This window comes from Balaenoptera physalus, assembly GCF_965194825.1.
Source record: "Balaenoptera physalus genome assembly, chromosome: 5".
Classification (NCBI taxonomy): domain Eukaryota; kingdom Metazoa; phylum Chordata; class Mammalia; order Artiodactyla; family Balaenopteridae; genus Balaenoptera; species Balaenoptera physalus.
The window spans coordinates 144,307,236-144,322,736 of NC_138884.1; the positions used below are offsets into that span (position 1 = coordinate 144,307,236).

The window sequence follows — 15,501 nt, forward strand, 5'->3', positions numbered from 1 at the left end:
TAAGACAGTAACTTACCCATCTTTTGCCTTAACAGTTATGTATCGGTAAGTGGTAAATTTGATATATGTGTGACAGGAGGAACAAGAATTTAAATGTTTAGCAAAGTTATGAGCCCCATCTGCCAAATACCAAGAAAGAAAGAAATGATAAATGAATAACCGTGTTAATATAGTAACTTATAAGAGTCTGAAGAAAGCCAATTCTAATCATCCTATGAGCATTTAAAAGGAAAATATGTTAAGCAACAGATTCAGTGTCAAATTACATTATTGGAAGATGTTTCCCTTAATGGATGATTATCACTGAAGAACATTTAAGGGAATCCATTGGGGCCAAATGGAGGAAGGGATATCCTTGACTGAAGTGCTTTTTGGTTGTTTCAATCTGAGGAAGGGCATGGTATCAAAGAAGAGGAAATATAAATTTGATGAGAACTTAGGTTGCTATCATGGCATCAGACACTCCAGCCTTCACTGAGATAATATTACCTGTGAAAAGAACAAGAGTGAAAAGTGAAAAGCTTGCCCTAATATCCCTTAACCTGGGGCATGGGAAGTAAGAAGAGCGGGGAGGCTGGAGAAACAAGCAGCCTGAGACCCGGAATGCTTCCTGTACAGACAATGTACAAAGCTCTTCTGTTTCATACAGTGTTGCCTTTTATTTACTTTACATCATTCGAACATTGATTTCGAGCTTTGCTTCCTGAATTACTGTTGGTGCTTTAAATTAAGAACAGTGAAGTTATGAAAGTCTTTTTCTTAATGATAATATGTACTGAAAGGAAGTGAAGTTGAAAAGCAAAATGTATTTCAATGTGGTTAGCATTTGTGTGTGTAATCTACTGAAAAATAAACTGAAATTTCACTTGTAATTGTAATCCCTTCTACAAAGGAAAATGTGCCTTTTGAAAGACATAACACATCTATTTGATGTGGTACTCAGTTGAGAATGAAAATATCTGAGTTTCCTCCATTTTAAGGTTATGTAACTTTCCTAGTATTTCATTTCCCTACTAGTAAACCAAAGAAAATATTTTCACCTCTTGAAAACAGTGTAAGGGTACACTTTTTTTCCTGACACAACTTAACACAAAATGGTCTGAGAAATAATTTGAGAAATGTTCAAGTGGTTACTGTTGATTATTCCTTTTTCTTTATACTTCAAATGCATTTCAATTCTTTAATCTACTGGAAATATGGTAGACTGCTTTCATTTCCATTACAGATCTCAAATTCATTCCTTTTCCATTGTGGTTTTTCTTGTTTCCAAGCCAGTTGAATATTCCCTCTCTACTATTCAAAACACAACTCTGAATTACCCTCTCATGAGGGGTATGCTTCATGCAAAACTTTTGAACATATATGTAGGAACAGCACTCTGATGTATGGACAGTTCTTTAGCTTTACTTCAATTTTCCTTTTATTTTCATTGACAGTAAAATTTTCTGGAGAGTACAATCAAGATAGTGTATTCATAGAAATAACATTAATAGAAGCTAGGTCATAAATGAGAAGTCATAATAACAACGATCTCCCTTTCCAAGGCATTCCACACAGAGAGATAACAGCACAATAAATAAAGAATTTGCCGTTTGTCACACAACAAATAAAACAGAATTGCAATAACAAAAACTGTAATTTTATAAATGTTCTTATACTAAAAATAAAAGCAAAAATATGAGATCATGCACTAGAGACAAAAGCTAAGAGTGAAGAGTTATAGTGAAAAACATTACAAAAAATAAACATGTTCAAGTATTGTGAGAGGAGAGGGGAAGATTCAAATAGAAGAGTTTCAGGATAAATCAATTATATTTACTACCCTAGGAGGGACACCGACATAATTGTCTTTGTCCATTAATACTTTATGCTGTTAAAATACACACTGTTATCCATTTAAAAGACAGATTCCATTTCCTTGGGGCACCTCTCATATTACAAGGATGGAATAAAATTCATTGTTTACCTTGATTATGAATAGATGATAATACTTTAGCAGAAATATTCTCAAGAACAGGCCAGTGTGATGTCCTGGAATAGTAGGAGCCTGGGAGTTAGAAAACCGATTCTAGTCCTGTTTTTTTACATCATTGTCTGTGAAAGATACTTCCCAGTCCTGAAATAAAATTTCACCTCATGTTTCAATTTTACTGTAAGAGTCCAACTCTCAGAACTAGCAGAGACCAGTAAAAATAATAACAACGATAATAATAAAAGAGTTAAACATTTTTCTTGATGCTTACTTTTTTTAAAAAGTTAAAGAAAATAGAAGCTGGATCACTTAATGGAACTAAGAATTGAATAATGCTTTAGTGGGATTGTCCCTACAGCCTAACAGTTTCTTCCCCAACATAACTAATCTAAGCAGTGCCTTTATACTTTGTGGTTGCATATTATATCAGATTTGAACAGTGGCTAGTTTCTACATGATTAGGAGACACATGTTTATCATGGGAGTAAAAAAATAAAATTTGTCTGTTAAATTACACATAAATATAAGGTACAAATGTATTTTTAAAATACAGATTAAAATAATCACACTTGCATTGTGTACATACGAAAATACAGTATTTAATATTCAATATACACAGACACATTTATGATAAATGCAACTATGTGGCAATGCCAGTTCTTGCAGGGTTTTCGCCGTCCCCTATTTCCACATATATGGAAACAAAAATGCTTTGCTGTCATTTCCTAGCTCTGGCGGACATCTTGAAGCAGTTTGTTAATCTCAGCCACTAGCTCACTGGCATCCATGAGTTCGTGTTTGCCATCATTGAGGTGGTTGAGCACATTGTCAAAATCATCCTCTTCATAATTTTCAGGGATCTCCTCCATGGCCGGCAACCATTTTGAAGAAGGCTGCACACTGGAGTGAGTTCCAAGTGGGGGGCCAGAGTTGGTGGTGGGGTTTTGAAAATGCGTACTGGCCGCCCAGGCCGCCACCCCTTGTGGGTAACCCACAGTCTTGGCTGACAAAGGTCCCTTCCGGCGTTCCAGAGAGTTGGATCGATCCATGTCACTGCACTCAGAATAGGTGTCCAGGGAAGGGGGTAAGAGGCGCTGGAACACGTTGCTCATTTCCGAGAGCAGAGAGGACGTGCTGGTACCCCCAGAGTCCTCATCGTTTGGGGAATCCTTCCCAAAAGTGGAAAAACTCTTCTTCTTCTCACCAGCATCTACTGGCTGGGTGTCATCCTCAAGATTCGGATGCGGATGTTGCTGCTGGGGCTGTGCTGGGAATTCTTCCCCCGGAATGAACATGTTACTCCTATAATCAGAGGAAGGTGAGGGCAGAGGTGGCATCCAGCACTGGTCAGAGTGTCCCAGGACCCTGCACTCTTCCGTGCACAGCCGCATAGCTGCACTCAAGGAAAGCAGTGGGGATTCGTTATTATACTTCGTGTGACTCAAAATAATAGAAAAAATTATCATTTTTTTATTTTAAACATAGAATAAGACAATTTTAAACTACGACCATGATACTAACCCATTATTATACATGTGAGGTGGACTACAGTTACAATTTTGATTTGACTCCTGGTTTTATGGACCTGGTATATATATATTTTTGTCTATCAGATAAGCAAAGGAGGGTTATGACTCATGTACTTCTCAGGGATATCGTCTGCTACTCATGTAATGAGAAGATGGATTGACAACTTACTAATGAAGAAGTTTGGAAAAGAGCTAAGGTGTGGGTGATGAAATATTTGCTGAACATAAACTCTATAAAAACCCAGAGCTGTAAGGGGAAATCCATAACTTTAGAATGCCACCAGATAAGCCTTGAGTACTACCACCGAGTACCTTCTAGATGTTGAGGTCTATCTGACCTACTTTACTTTTAATGGAGGCATTGAGAATATAATAAGCTATCAGGTAATTATACTTATCAATCTCTATTAAAAGTATTCTGGATTATTTATCGACTTGTTCCTTAAAACAGCAGTGCAAATTATCCTCAAATACCAGGCATCTGCAGTTACCCTGTTAAGAAGCCTTTTAGAGGTTTGAAATTCAAAGAGTTGGAGAAGTCAACAAAAGAAGAAGAATATGAAAAACCATTGGTTAGTTCTTCCAGATGTTATGATGCACTGTTGGAATGTGAGTGGTTACACTCATAGAAAATAATCGATGATATGAGAAAAGCAGAAAAATGAAGAGGGCAAAACTCTCAATTTGGCAAATGTGATAACTAAACTACAGAACAACCAAGAAATGTGAAGATGTAAAATATACTCCACAAACCATCCATCTTTTTCAGTGACAGCTTAGGTCTCTTCAATATCATGATTTCATTTTAGAGCAAATGACAGAATTCAGAAAATGCAAAGTAATTATCTTAGATTTGAATGAAAATTGGATTGATATCAGCCATACTAACATATTCAGAGCTAATTCTGTAGATCTGGCTGCTTAAGAAAGATTTCTCTTCCTCCCAAGTTATTGCTAAAAAAAGGCTGACTCTTGACCAATGCCAAATCCCTGGTCAGGGGAAGCTAGTTGTCCAGTGTGCTTATTGTTGTACCCCCAGCACCTGGGAAAGGTCTGAAGTGTCTGCATAGAGTGGGCATTAGCTACATATTTTCTAATCATCAGGGAAATGCAAATCAAAAAGCACCATAAGAAATCACCTCAAACCAGTTTTATTACAGGATGGCTGTAATAAAACACAAACCAAAAAACCCAAACAATAACAAGTGAGGGGGAGTGAGGAAAACTTGGAACCCTTGTACACTGTTGTGGGGAATGTAAAATGGTGCAACCACTATGGAAAATAATATGGAGGTTACTCAAAAAATTAAAAAAGAGAACTACTGTATGAGCCAGTAATCCCATCTTTGGATATATATCCAAAAGAGTTGAAATCAGGATCTCGAAGAGATATTAGCATTCTTCTGTTCACTACAGCACTGTTCACAATAACCAAGATGTGAAAACAACCTAAATGCCCACTGAATGTTTAATGGAAATGTAGTATACGCATACAATGGAATATTATTCCACCTTAAGAAAGAAGAAAACTCTCTAATATGTGATAATGTGGATGAATCTTGAGGACATTAAGCTTAGCGAAATAAGAAATAAGCTAGTCACAGGATGACACATAACTGCACGATTCCCTGTATATGAGGCATCTAAAATGGTCAAACTCATAGAATCCAGGAGTGAAAGGGTGGTTAACAGGGATTAGGGAGAGGGGGAAATGGGGGAATTGCTGATTAACAGGCATAAATTTTCAGTTAAGCAAGATTAAGTTCAAGAGCTCTGCTGTACAACACTGTACCTACAATTAATGATACTGTATTGTATGGTTAAAACTTTGTTAGCAGGGTAGATCCCGTATTTAGTGTTCTTATGCCTTAAAAGAAAATTTTGGAAAAGATTTATGCACAAAAAAGAAAAGTGAAGAATAAATGTTGCCTTTCAGAAAAGGAGAAGTAAGGGACTTTGTTCAAAGGTGTGGAAGTCACTGCTTTTCATCATTTGAGCCTTGAAGATAATTCTGTCCTTATACCTCATCCATTCTGGGCCTCAATTTTTAATAGAGAAGGGGTAAGTTGAGGGACAAAAATGAGAGCAAGAACTGTGAGAAGAAACGTCTGCTTGCTAGGAAGGCTAGAAATTCAAAGTAGGGAAGATGCTGGATAGTGTGAATGCCAATCCCATGGGAATCACAATGGCATGAGAGAAAGACAGCAATATTGAGAATCCTTGTGTCATTTTGCTATGAAGAAAGGTTACATTTAAATAAGCAAGAATAAAAAGATGTTTAGATGTGCTGAGTTAATGCATTATTACTATTTGGAAATATTTACCAACTGTCGTTGTTCATCATTTAAATGTGGACAAAACCAAAACGTGTTGAAAGTAACTGGAATACCTTCATAGCAGTGAGGTTTTCTAAGTACTGAAGTAACTATCAAAGTGGTAATGAATTTTTTTTTCCTAATTCCCTGAGTCTCTGAAAATGGAAAGGAGACCTGTCTATATTGTCGTACTCACATCCTTTTAGAAGGAAGGGGAACAGACCTGATGACACCTCTCCGTTTGTTTTCTGGTCTTTAATTCTGTGGGAAGGACTTAATTGTTTGATTGGCTTTGTTTTATTTTAATTTTTAATGACAGGGGGAAAAAGGAAAAATTACACAAGCTTCTAAGAATCCCGAGCATGATCAGCTTTCTAGAGAACTGAACATAATGAAAATAACCATCAGTACCATCTGGGTGATTCAAACAACAGTTCATATTAAAAATAAATTTGGTCATAGGAGTTTTTAGACAGGGAATGCTATTTTATAACTTCACAGTAAATAAATGGGGCTTTAGTAATAAAAAAATAAATTAACATAAAATTTTAAAATTCAAAAAATATGAAAAATTGATGAATAAAGACTAATGGAGAGCAGGAGGGCCAAAATAATAGAGATGGAAGAGCAGTGACACAGAAGAGGGCATTTCTTAATTTCATTGATACTTTCAACCTTTTTCCTGAGACTCAACTGTTCGAAATCATCCTCAGTGTACATGTAACTTAGAGCCACAGATGTTCCACACCGTATCCAATGAATCAGAACTTGTTGGCTAGTGGTGCAAGTGGCCAACCTTCCTGTCGCTCCTTGAAAGCTCTGTCAGGTGGTTAAATTTCTTCTGGAAAGGGAAAGTCATGGGGAAACAGAGAACTCTTTTTTCCCACAGCATGATGGCCAATTTTGCCCCTGTGCTAGACCTTTTAGGTAGGGCAGGAAGCAAGCATGGGACATAAGAAGAAAAACATATGCCTAACATCTATCAAGCCATTAGTCATTGAGTGATCAATCAATTATCTATTAAGAGCCTGCCATATGTAAAGTGCTATGATAGCTTCCTGCCCTCAAATGGCTTCTGGTATAAGAATAATCAGGTGTTACAAATGAGGTCATAAATGCCCAGTTAAAGTGCCAAACTATACGATGATGAGGGCATGTTAAAAAAAGAAAAAAAAAAAAAAAACTGTATGATGTCACTTATATGTGGAATCTAAAAAACTACAAGAAACTAGTGAATATAACAAAAAAGAAGCAGACTCACGGATGTAGAGAACAAGCTAGTTGTTAACAGTGGAGAGACGGAAGTGGGGAGGGGCAAGATAGGGGTAAGGGATTAAGCAGTACAAACTGTTAGGTATAAAATAAATAAGCTACAAGGATATATTGTACAGCACAGGGAATATAGCCAATGTTCTATAATAACTGTAAATGGAGTATAACCTTTAAAAACTGTGAATCACTATATTGTACATCTATAACTTATATAATATTGTACAGCAACTCTACTTCAGTAAAAATAAAATTTAAAAAAAGAAAAGAGTAGAGGTGGATGCTGAAGTAGTTAAAGAAAGAGCAACCTGAAACAAACTTTGAGAGATGAATAGAAGACAAAGTGAAGAGAAGCCACTTTTTCAGGCAGAAAGGTGACATGAGCAAAGGATTGGTGTGTTACGGGAAGAGATGGCTCTGCCTATTGCAAAAGATACAAAAAAAAAAAAAAATTGAAAGTTAATAAGCTAGGAGTGGATTTCATTGGCCTTGGAATGCCAAGATAAATAGCTGAATTAGGTGTTGCCAGGCAACAAAAGTCAATTATTGCTTTTGAAACAAAAAGTATAAATTAAAATGTTCTGAAAAAGTTGTTCAAGCTGTATGAAAGAAAGATTTGACAAAGAAAGAAGCTACTGGAGAGTGAATATCAATTCATGTGCTGGTACAGAAAACCAGCCATGGAAGAAAGGCCAGAAGTAGGATACCAGCCATGAGAATGGTGAGGACATGGAATTAAAGACAAATGTTTGAATTAAGTAATCACAGATGATACAATGATAAAAAAATGGAATGTGCCCAATCAAGGAGGGGTATCACAAGAACATCCTGGTGTAGCTAACACTTTGGGAAAAGTGAGATTTTGCAAGCGTATATGAAGTGTTGTGGTTCAAAGTTGACTGAGTAAGGAAGAAAGTATGTTGACAAACATGAGCCAACAGACAAAAATGCGTGCTGACTTTACTGCTCAGAATGCAGGATCCTCCTGTGGGAATTAATAGAATGAATGACCAGAAATGACCCTGTTTGGCAGGCAAAGCAACATAACATAATCTATATTTGATCACAGTCTAATGCAGAAAAAACATTGTTGGAATAACACACTGAAGTTCTAAAAATATTCATGCTTTAGAAAAACTGTGCTGATTTCTGTTAATGGCATTCAGATGTGGACTTTTTTTTTTTTTTTCTACTTGGGATATTTCCTGGGAATATAAAGTTTACAAAGCACAAATTTTACACCCTAATGTGCCAGCAGAAGCTGCCAGCGTGAAGAATAAGCCAGAATATGGGTGATGTATCATCAGAATGATGGTCATAATTAAGGGATGGTTATCTTTGTACAGATATTTGATTATGCACATTTCTAATAGCCAACCATGCATAAAGCTTAAGATATTTTATGGGTCATTGGTGATTTCCTGGTGCTCTATGCCTCGAGAATACTTTCTACAACACCCCACATAGAGACAGGTTGCTGGCCAGGCAGAAGTGTATGTACTCTGATACAGTCTATTGCAGTACGATGCCATACCCCAGCTCTCCCACCACACACCCAGATTAAGTATGATTGTGTAAATATGGAATTGTTTTGTAAAGAATTGTCTATATATTCACTGGTGTTAGTGATAATATAAAGGTGAGCCTCTAACTTTGAAAAGAAATGTAACTTAGGCGGAGACTCAAGTTACTCACTAAATAAGGCTCACTATTATCTAGAGTTTATCAGTGTCCACCTGTTGTTTCCCAGATGTCTTTATTCTTTAACATTTACTTTAATTACTTTAATTCAAGCATTAGGTAACTCTCCTGCCATGAACATAGCTGGTGGTGGTAACTTTGAAAATATAGGGTAGAGTGAAAGAGGCATCGTGACCTTTTTTAAAAAATTAGACCATGATTAGCTATTGAATTATATAATTTCAGAATTAAAAAAGGACTTTAGGTATAATTTAGGCTCAGAAATGGCAAGGTTATCTAAGTAGGAGCAGTTATTCTCCTTTTAACTATACTGATAGAATTGTGTCAATGAGTCGACTTTCTACAAGTGAAAAAATAACATATATAATGAGATAATTGATATTATACCCATGATTTTACTTTTCTGTTTTATGAAATAATGTAATTTGGGAAATCATCTTATTCAAAACTAGGGATCAATATTCAAAATTAGAGTTCCATCAGGATCACAGAATCATAGAAATTCAGCCCGCTCTTTCATTTCATGGGTAAGAAGAATAAAACTGTTTCTCTTTGAGCAAGTTGTCTTAGGCCATATATATTCCACTAGGTTTTCAAGGATTTCTCTTTAAATGGGTCTAGGGAGTCTATGCATTAAAAAAAGAAAAAGAAAAAGACACCATGGGTGACTCTAAGTATCTCGGCTCTCAGTGTACATTGATTGTAGCCCTCCATGCCACTAGAAGTCCTTCCCATACATTCATCCTGCCAGAAATGCAGTATCTATTACGGTAATAGCATAATTAAATAAGCAGCATTTAATAGGTTACAGACAGTAGTACTGTAAGACTTTAGAATGTAAGAACAAATATGACATTCAACATATTACAAAAAAATAAAAACCTGTTACTTTATATTATTCTTGATAGATTAGTGTTTAATGAGTAGAGGGATAGGTTCAAATCTCACCTCTATCATGTACAAATTGCTTGATTTTGGATACTTTTTTTTAACCTTTATAAGCTTCAGTTTTCAAATCTAAAAAAAAAATATGAACACTACTGTTATTACCGCCACCATTAATTCCTGTGTCAAAGTGTTGCAAGAAGTTGTTCAGGTATAGAATTCCTCATGGGCCCAGAGTAAGTACTAGGGCGTCGCTGGTAACCACTGCTGCGACTGCTAGGACTAATATTAATACTGCTGCAGCTACTGCCGCCACTACCACTTCAGTTTACGAGAGAGAGAGTTCCTATGTACTGATTTCCACTGAATTTCTCTGGCTCTCTGAAGCTCTCCCATGTCTATTTCCTAAACTCTCTTATTTATCTGTACTTAGAAAACAGTTGTTCCATGGACTCAGCAAGGTAATATAGTTTTGTTCTGCCTTTCTTTCATTTATCACTTCACTTATTCATTTGTCAGGTGGCAGTTATTTGATCAACATTTCGTGGAATTTAGAAACATAAGTAGCCAAAGGAATATGTTCCTAAGGGTTGATATATTATTACAGTCTTTAGTAACAGGGTTGCTACAGTGATGCAGCCAGTATTTACTCAGCGGGATCTGAGAGTTTCTACTGCAGGATTGGAGAGAAGGGAGTCTAAGGAAAATATAGCTCGTAACTTAATAGGGTCTCCTCCATCTAGCTGTGTAGTTATAAATTCCCCTCTTGGACTCCTGTTCCTCTTCCATTTACAGTGGACACATAAAATGAAAGGTGGCAACATTATTCCATGCCTACCACCTACAAAGATGCATTCTTTCTCCTATTTTTAGTGATTAAAGTGTACCATTCCCTGGTGTATTTTAATCTCTGATTATGCGAGTTGGTTCCCATCACAGGAAATGTGTCCTCCAAATTATAGTCCAGTTCACCACTAGGCACCAAAACAGGCTCTCTGAATAAAAACAACCACCCAGTAATTTTACAGAGTTGCTCAAGAGTGTCCTATGACGGTAGTAGATGGGGGTAGAGAGAGGAGGGGAGTGGGGTCATTTTCTCTCCTCCTCTCCCCACTCCTTCCGTCTTGTCCTCTTAAACTCTCCTGCTTATTCCCTTTCTCTACCAACTGTTTACTATGAATTTTAATTAAACAATTTAAAATTGTTTCAGTCTATGTTCACTGCTAATGGTGTGTGTATTACAGATAACTTTAGTGCAAAGAACAAAGAAGAAGTAAAAGCATGGGAGAAATTGCTCACTTCACTGGTGTAGTCGATCTGAAAATAAGGATTTATCTATCACCACGCTCTTACCTGCTGGAATTCTTCCATCTGTAAGAAACAGGTCGCTGAATCCTTCGCCCAGCAACCTGTCTATTGGAGAATCTCGCCCCAAATCATAATCACTGTCTCCTGCTTCACTGTCACCACGGCCACTGTCTTTCAAGCTAAATTTGTCCATGTCTTGAAGGGCATATCTAGAAAGAGAAATCAGAGAAAGTATAGTTTTTAGTCTTCAGCGTTCGTGTTATCTGAGACTTAATAGGTAGCACGAGGGTAATTCATACCTATAGCTCCTGGAATATTTGTTTCCTCGAAAACTTGGCCTTGGTTGATATTGTCCCTGGTGAAGCATTGAAAGAAGCTGGGAGACCTGCTGGAAACCAAACAGACAGTACTGATTCCTGGAAACAAATCCCCCAGTACTCAAAAGCTTTAAGCAAGCAAATACAGTTACTCACTATTTCGTGCTAATTAACTGAACATACTACCTCCGTTTTAAAGATTTACATACGCTGCACTCTGAAGGACCATGCAGCCAGCCACCAAACAGAACTGAAGTGCATCCCAGAGAAATTTGGATGCGCTCATACAGCTGCCATTCTCTTTTTGAAAGAGGATTCCTTTATAGAAAACTGATTGATTCCCTCTATCTTATAGTTCAGATTAAAGTGATCAGTTATAAAAATACATGGAAAATGCTGTAAAATACATTCTAACACATGTAGTTAAAATAATGTCAGAAACATTTCAAAAGCTGAACAAATACACATGCACTGAGATGGGATTCTGGAGACACCAGTTTTTAATTTTTCTTAGAGACCACAACTATTGAGAATAAAGCAAGCCTGTTTATTTCTAGCTTGAAGTATCATAATCTGAGGATAAGGGGACTCTAATTAGATAGTCCTTTGCTAGCTTCACATTTACTTTTCAATATTACACATGGTACATGCAAGTAAATTCTTTATGAAAACCTTAAGACAGTATGCAAAATGTGTGTATACTTGCTATACCTACATAATGTAACTGGTATCCTATTTAATTTGCATATTGTTAGTATTGTTACTTAGTAATGGAAACGTTTAAGAACTAACACATACACAACTTCTGATCACTAACAGCTGACTTTGTCAGTGAATAGGTGGAGGGTATGATCTTACCTCAACAGCAGGGGTGGCATGGGTGAGTTCTAATGAGAAATTCTCTGGCACGTGGTTCGATGAGATTGTCACCAAACTGTTGAGGGACTGGTGACTGTTGTGACTCTGCCGGCTGCCCATTTGCCCTCTTTCTAAGGTAGGAGATGAAGAAGGAGACGGTCTGTGATGAGATCTGATGGGCAGAGTGCCGTTTACGGTAGGCACCAATGTGATGTCCCCTTTGTGGATCTGCCTGGAGGGTCTTTTTGGGTGATGCTGGTAAGTTGATTCCGCTACCCTGCAGTTGTAGGATCTAGTGTCTTTCTTTTCTCGGTTACACCTAGTTGCAAACAGCACCATAATAACCAACAACACTGCACAAATTGCTCCTAAGGAAATAATTATAATCATGGAGACATCCAAGGATGCCTGGCTTACTGAGGTCATGGCTGTACTTGTCACTGACTCTGCATATTCAAAGATCATACACTTCAGAAGGACTTTGGTATGCAGCTGAGGATTGCCTTTGTCCTGGATGACAACTGAGAGCTCCCATTCTGTGTAGGGAACAGATTCCATGCTGACGTTGGTATGGATGTCACATGATCGTGGATCAATTACGAAGATATTCTCCTCATTACCTGCTACTATGGAGCAGCTGAGTTCAGCATTCACACCAGAGTCTCTGTCCATTGCCCTTATTCTTGTGACATGAAAGCCGCTTTCAGCCCCTTTGGGGATGGAGATTTCTGCGGTATTATTGTGCAGTGCCGGTCCTATAACCACAGGGATGTTGTCATTTTCATCAATGATGGTGAGTACAACTGTGGTATTGCTTACAAGTTGCTTTGGACTTCCACCATCTCTGGCTTCTACCACGAAAGTGATCTGACTCACTTCCTCATGATCAAAGATTCTGAGGGCATAGATGGCTCCATTAGACGGGTCAATGGTTACATATGTAGTTATGGAACTCCCCAGGATAAAACTCTCCAACATGGTATATGTAACTTGCCCATTTTCTCCAAGATCGGGATCTGTGGCTGTGACAGTGGTGATATATGCCCCTGGCGAGTTATTCTCTGAGATTGCGAATTCGTATCGACTTCTCTGGAAGTGGGGTGGATTGTCATTTACATCATTGATTTGAACAGTAAAATGTTTTACTGTTGAGAGACTGGGTGTCCCCTTGTCCTCAGCGATTACAGTCAAACTGTATTCAGACCTCTTTTCTCTATCCAGCGTGGCATTTGTCAAGATTAAATAATTGTTTTCGTAAGTCTTCTGAAGTTTGAAGTGACCATGTCCGTGAAGCCTACAAACTATTTCTCCATTCAGCCCAGAATCCTTGTCCTGAACCCTGACCAAGGCAACAAATGTGTCAATAGGATCCCCTTCAAAGATATAAGATATTTCTTCTTTTCCAGGGGACATGAGGTTTATGTTAATTTCAGGCTTATTGTCATTAACATCCACAACCTTAATTATAATTTTGCAGTGAGCTGGGATTGAATTTGGACCCAAATCCTGAGCCTGAACATCAATCTCATAGGATTTGGTGATCTCATAATCCACTTGCTTGAAAAGAGTCAAATGTCCTCTTTCTGAATCAATCTTAAAAGTCTCTATAATTTTGGGAGACACATGACTGCTGAAGGAATAGACGATTTTCCCATTAGCGCCCTCATCTGGATCAGTGGCATTCAGATCTAGCAGCAAAGTGCCAATGGGGGAGTTTTCTAAGAGCTGTATTATATAAGACTGCTGCTCAAAAGCAGGGCTGTTGTCATTAGAGTCGGAAATGCTGATTTTTAGTATAGATGAGCCAGACCTCTGAGGCACCCCCATGTCCGAGGCGGTGAGCTGGAGCTCATAGCTTGACTTCAGCTCCCGATCCAGCTCTCTGACCACTATGAGTTCTGCATACTTAGCTCCATCAGTCCTAGTCCGAACCTCGATATTAAAAAAATCATTGGCAGAGAGAGAGTACGTGTGGAGGGAATTTTCCCCAACATCCGGATCAAATGCACTGTCCAGAGGGATACGAGTCCCAACTGCTGCACTCTCTGATATCTCAATCGGTATGAGAGGTCTTGAAAACTGGGGAGAATTGTCATTAATATCCAGCACTTCAACTTCAATATGGAAAAGCTGCAGATGCTCAGTGGGTAGAGTGATCACATCAAACTCTATGGAACAGTTCAAGTTTTTCTGGCATAGTTGTTCGCGGTCAATTTTTGCCCCTATGCTGATTTCCCCGCTATCCTCGTTGACCACGAGTAGAGGAGAATTGCCCCTCTGCATGGCTCGGAAGCGAACAGTAGAAGGATTAGGTAGCTTAACTAAAATATCAGCCACATCCTCTGATAATCTTGCAATTACCGATCCAACCCTCTGCTCCTCATAAATCCTGTATTTCAAATTCTTGCCCAGTACCTCGGAGTTGAAAGATACCACCAGGAGTGCAAAAACAAATCTAAAGTGCATTTTAGCATTCATTTGGTACCTCGGTCAGTTTTATGAGATTTCCTCTCACAGAGCCAGTTAAAACAGCAAAGCAATTCCCTCAACTTCCTTTGGCAACTTAAAGCTAGGCTACATTTGGTACTCGAAACTTGAAAGCGTCTCTCAATAACACAGCACAGCAATTAACAGCTCGCAAACTTTTGTCTTATACACACCGTGTCACGACTCCCAGATAATATCGGCATGGAGTCCAGTCCTTGCATCTGTGCGGCCGTTTGTCCTCTTGGCAGGCGAAAGAGTGTCACGTCCGCGTTTCCCCGCTTGTGTAGTCGGCGTGCATCTATCGCAGGGCGCCGGCGGAGTCTGCAGTGGCTCTTTTCCCAGCGATTCTTTCTCCTTTTCTCCGCTCGGCTGCAGAGACCAAACGCCCGTGATTGCTGACTCCGGTCTAAAATCTGTACAACTTCACTTCAACTCAGACAAAGCTCTCTTGCCCCGCGTGCGTTGAATCGCTTCCAGCCAATCAGCGTCCTTCCAAATCAGAAGCCGAGGGAGTCCGCAAAGCGAAGGCAGGGCGGACGGGAGTGGAGGGTGGGAGAGGGAGAGAGAAGCAGCGAGACGGAGGAGGAGGATCCGACAGGCTCCCTCCCTCCGCCCCTCCCCTCCCCTGCTCCCCTCCACCCCTCCCCTCCCCTGCTCCCCTCCACCCCTCCCCTCCCCTGCTCCCCTCCACCCCTCCCCTCCCCTGCTCCCCTCCACCCCTCCCCTCCCCTGCTCCCCTCCACCCCTCCCCTCCCCTGCTCCCCTCCACCCCTCCCCTCCCCTGCTCCCCTCCATCCCCCGCGTTCACTTTCTCTGAGCGTGCCACGACAAAGGAGAGACAAATTACAGAAGACAAACTT

General features: G+C 39.0%; 1 protein-coding gene across 6 annotated transcripts; it reads right to left on the reverse strand.

The window, feature by feature from the left end:
- Positions 1–221: 221 nt before the first annotated feature.
- On the reverse strand, positions 222–15,194 carry PCDH18 (protocadherin 18). Of its 6 annotated transcripts, none has more exons than XM_082462123.1 (5): positions 12,155–15,194; positions 11,279–11,364; positions 11,025–11,188; positions 9,735–9,803; positions 222–3,365 (listed from the first exon to the last, which is right to left on the reverse strand). In XM_082462123.1, exons 1-4 carry the CDS (start codon positions 14,630–14,632, stop codon positions 9,775–9,777), a joined length of 2,757 nt encoding a protein of 918 aa, XP_082318249.1. In that variant the 5' UTR covers positions 14,633–15,194; the 3' UTR covers positions 222–3,365; positions 9,735–9,774. The 6 variants fall into 6 exon arrangements, with proteins under 6 accessions (XP_082318249.1, XP_082318247.1, XP_082318246.1 ...); XM_082462122.1 differs by having other exon boundaries at positions 3,229–3,365; positions 11,279–11,367; XM_082462121.1 differs by lacking the exon at positions 9,735–9,803 and having other exon boundaries at positions 222–3,274; positions 11,279–11,367.
- Between the last annotated feature and the right edge of the window lie 307 nt (positions 15,195–15,501).

What these genes read in the sequence shown, in the direction of transcription:
- PCDH18 (XM_082462118.1), bottom strand. Translation starts at nt 14,632, where the DNA reads ATGAATGCTAAAATGCACTTTAGATTTGTTTTTGCACTCCTGGTGGTA. An exon ending in ATGCCACCCCTGCTGTTGAG is followed by an intron (nt 11,368 to 12,154) that starts GTAAGATCATAC and finishes TTTGGTTTCCAG; the next exon opens with CAGGTCTCCCAGCTTCTTTC. An exon ending in AGATGGAAGAATTCCAGCAG is followed by an intron (nt 3,366 to 11,024) that starts GTAAGAGCGTGG and finishes CCTTGAGTGCAG; the next exon opens with CTATGCGGCTGTGCACGGAA.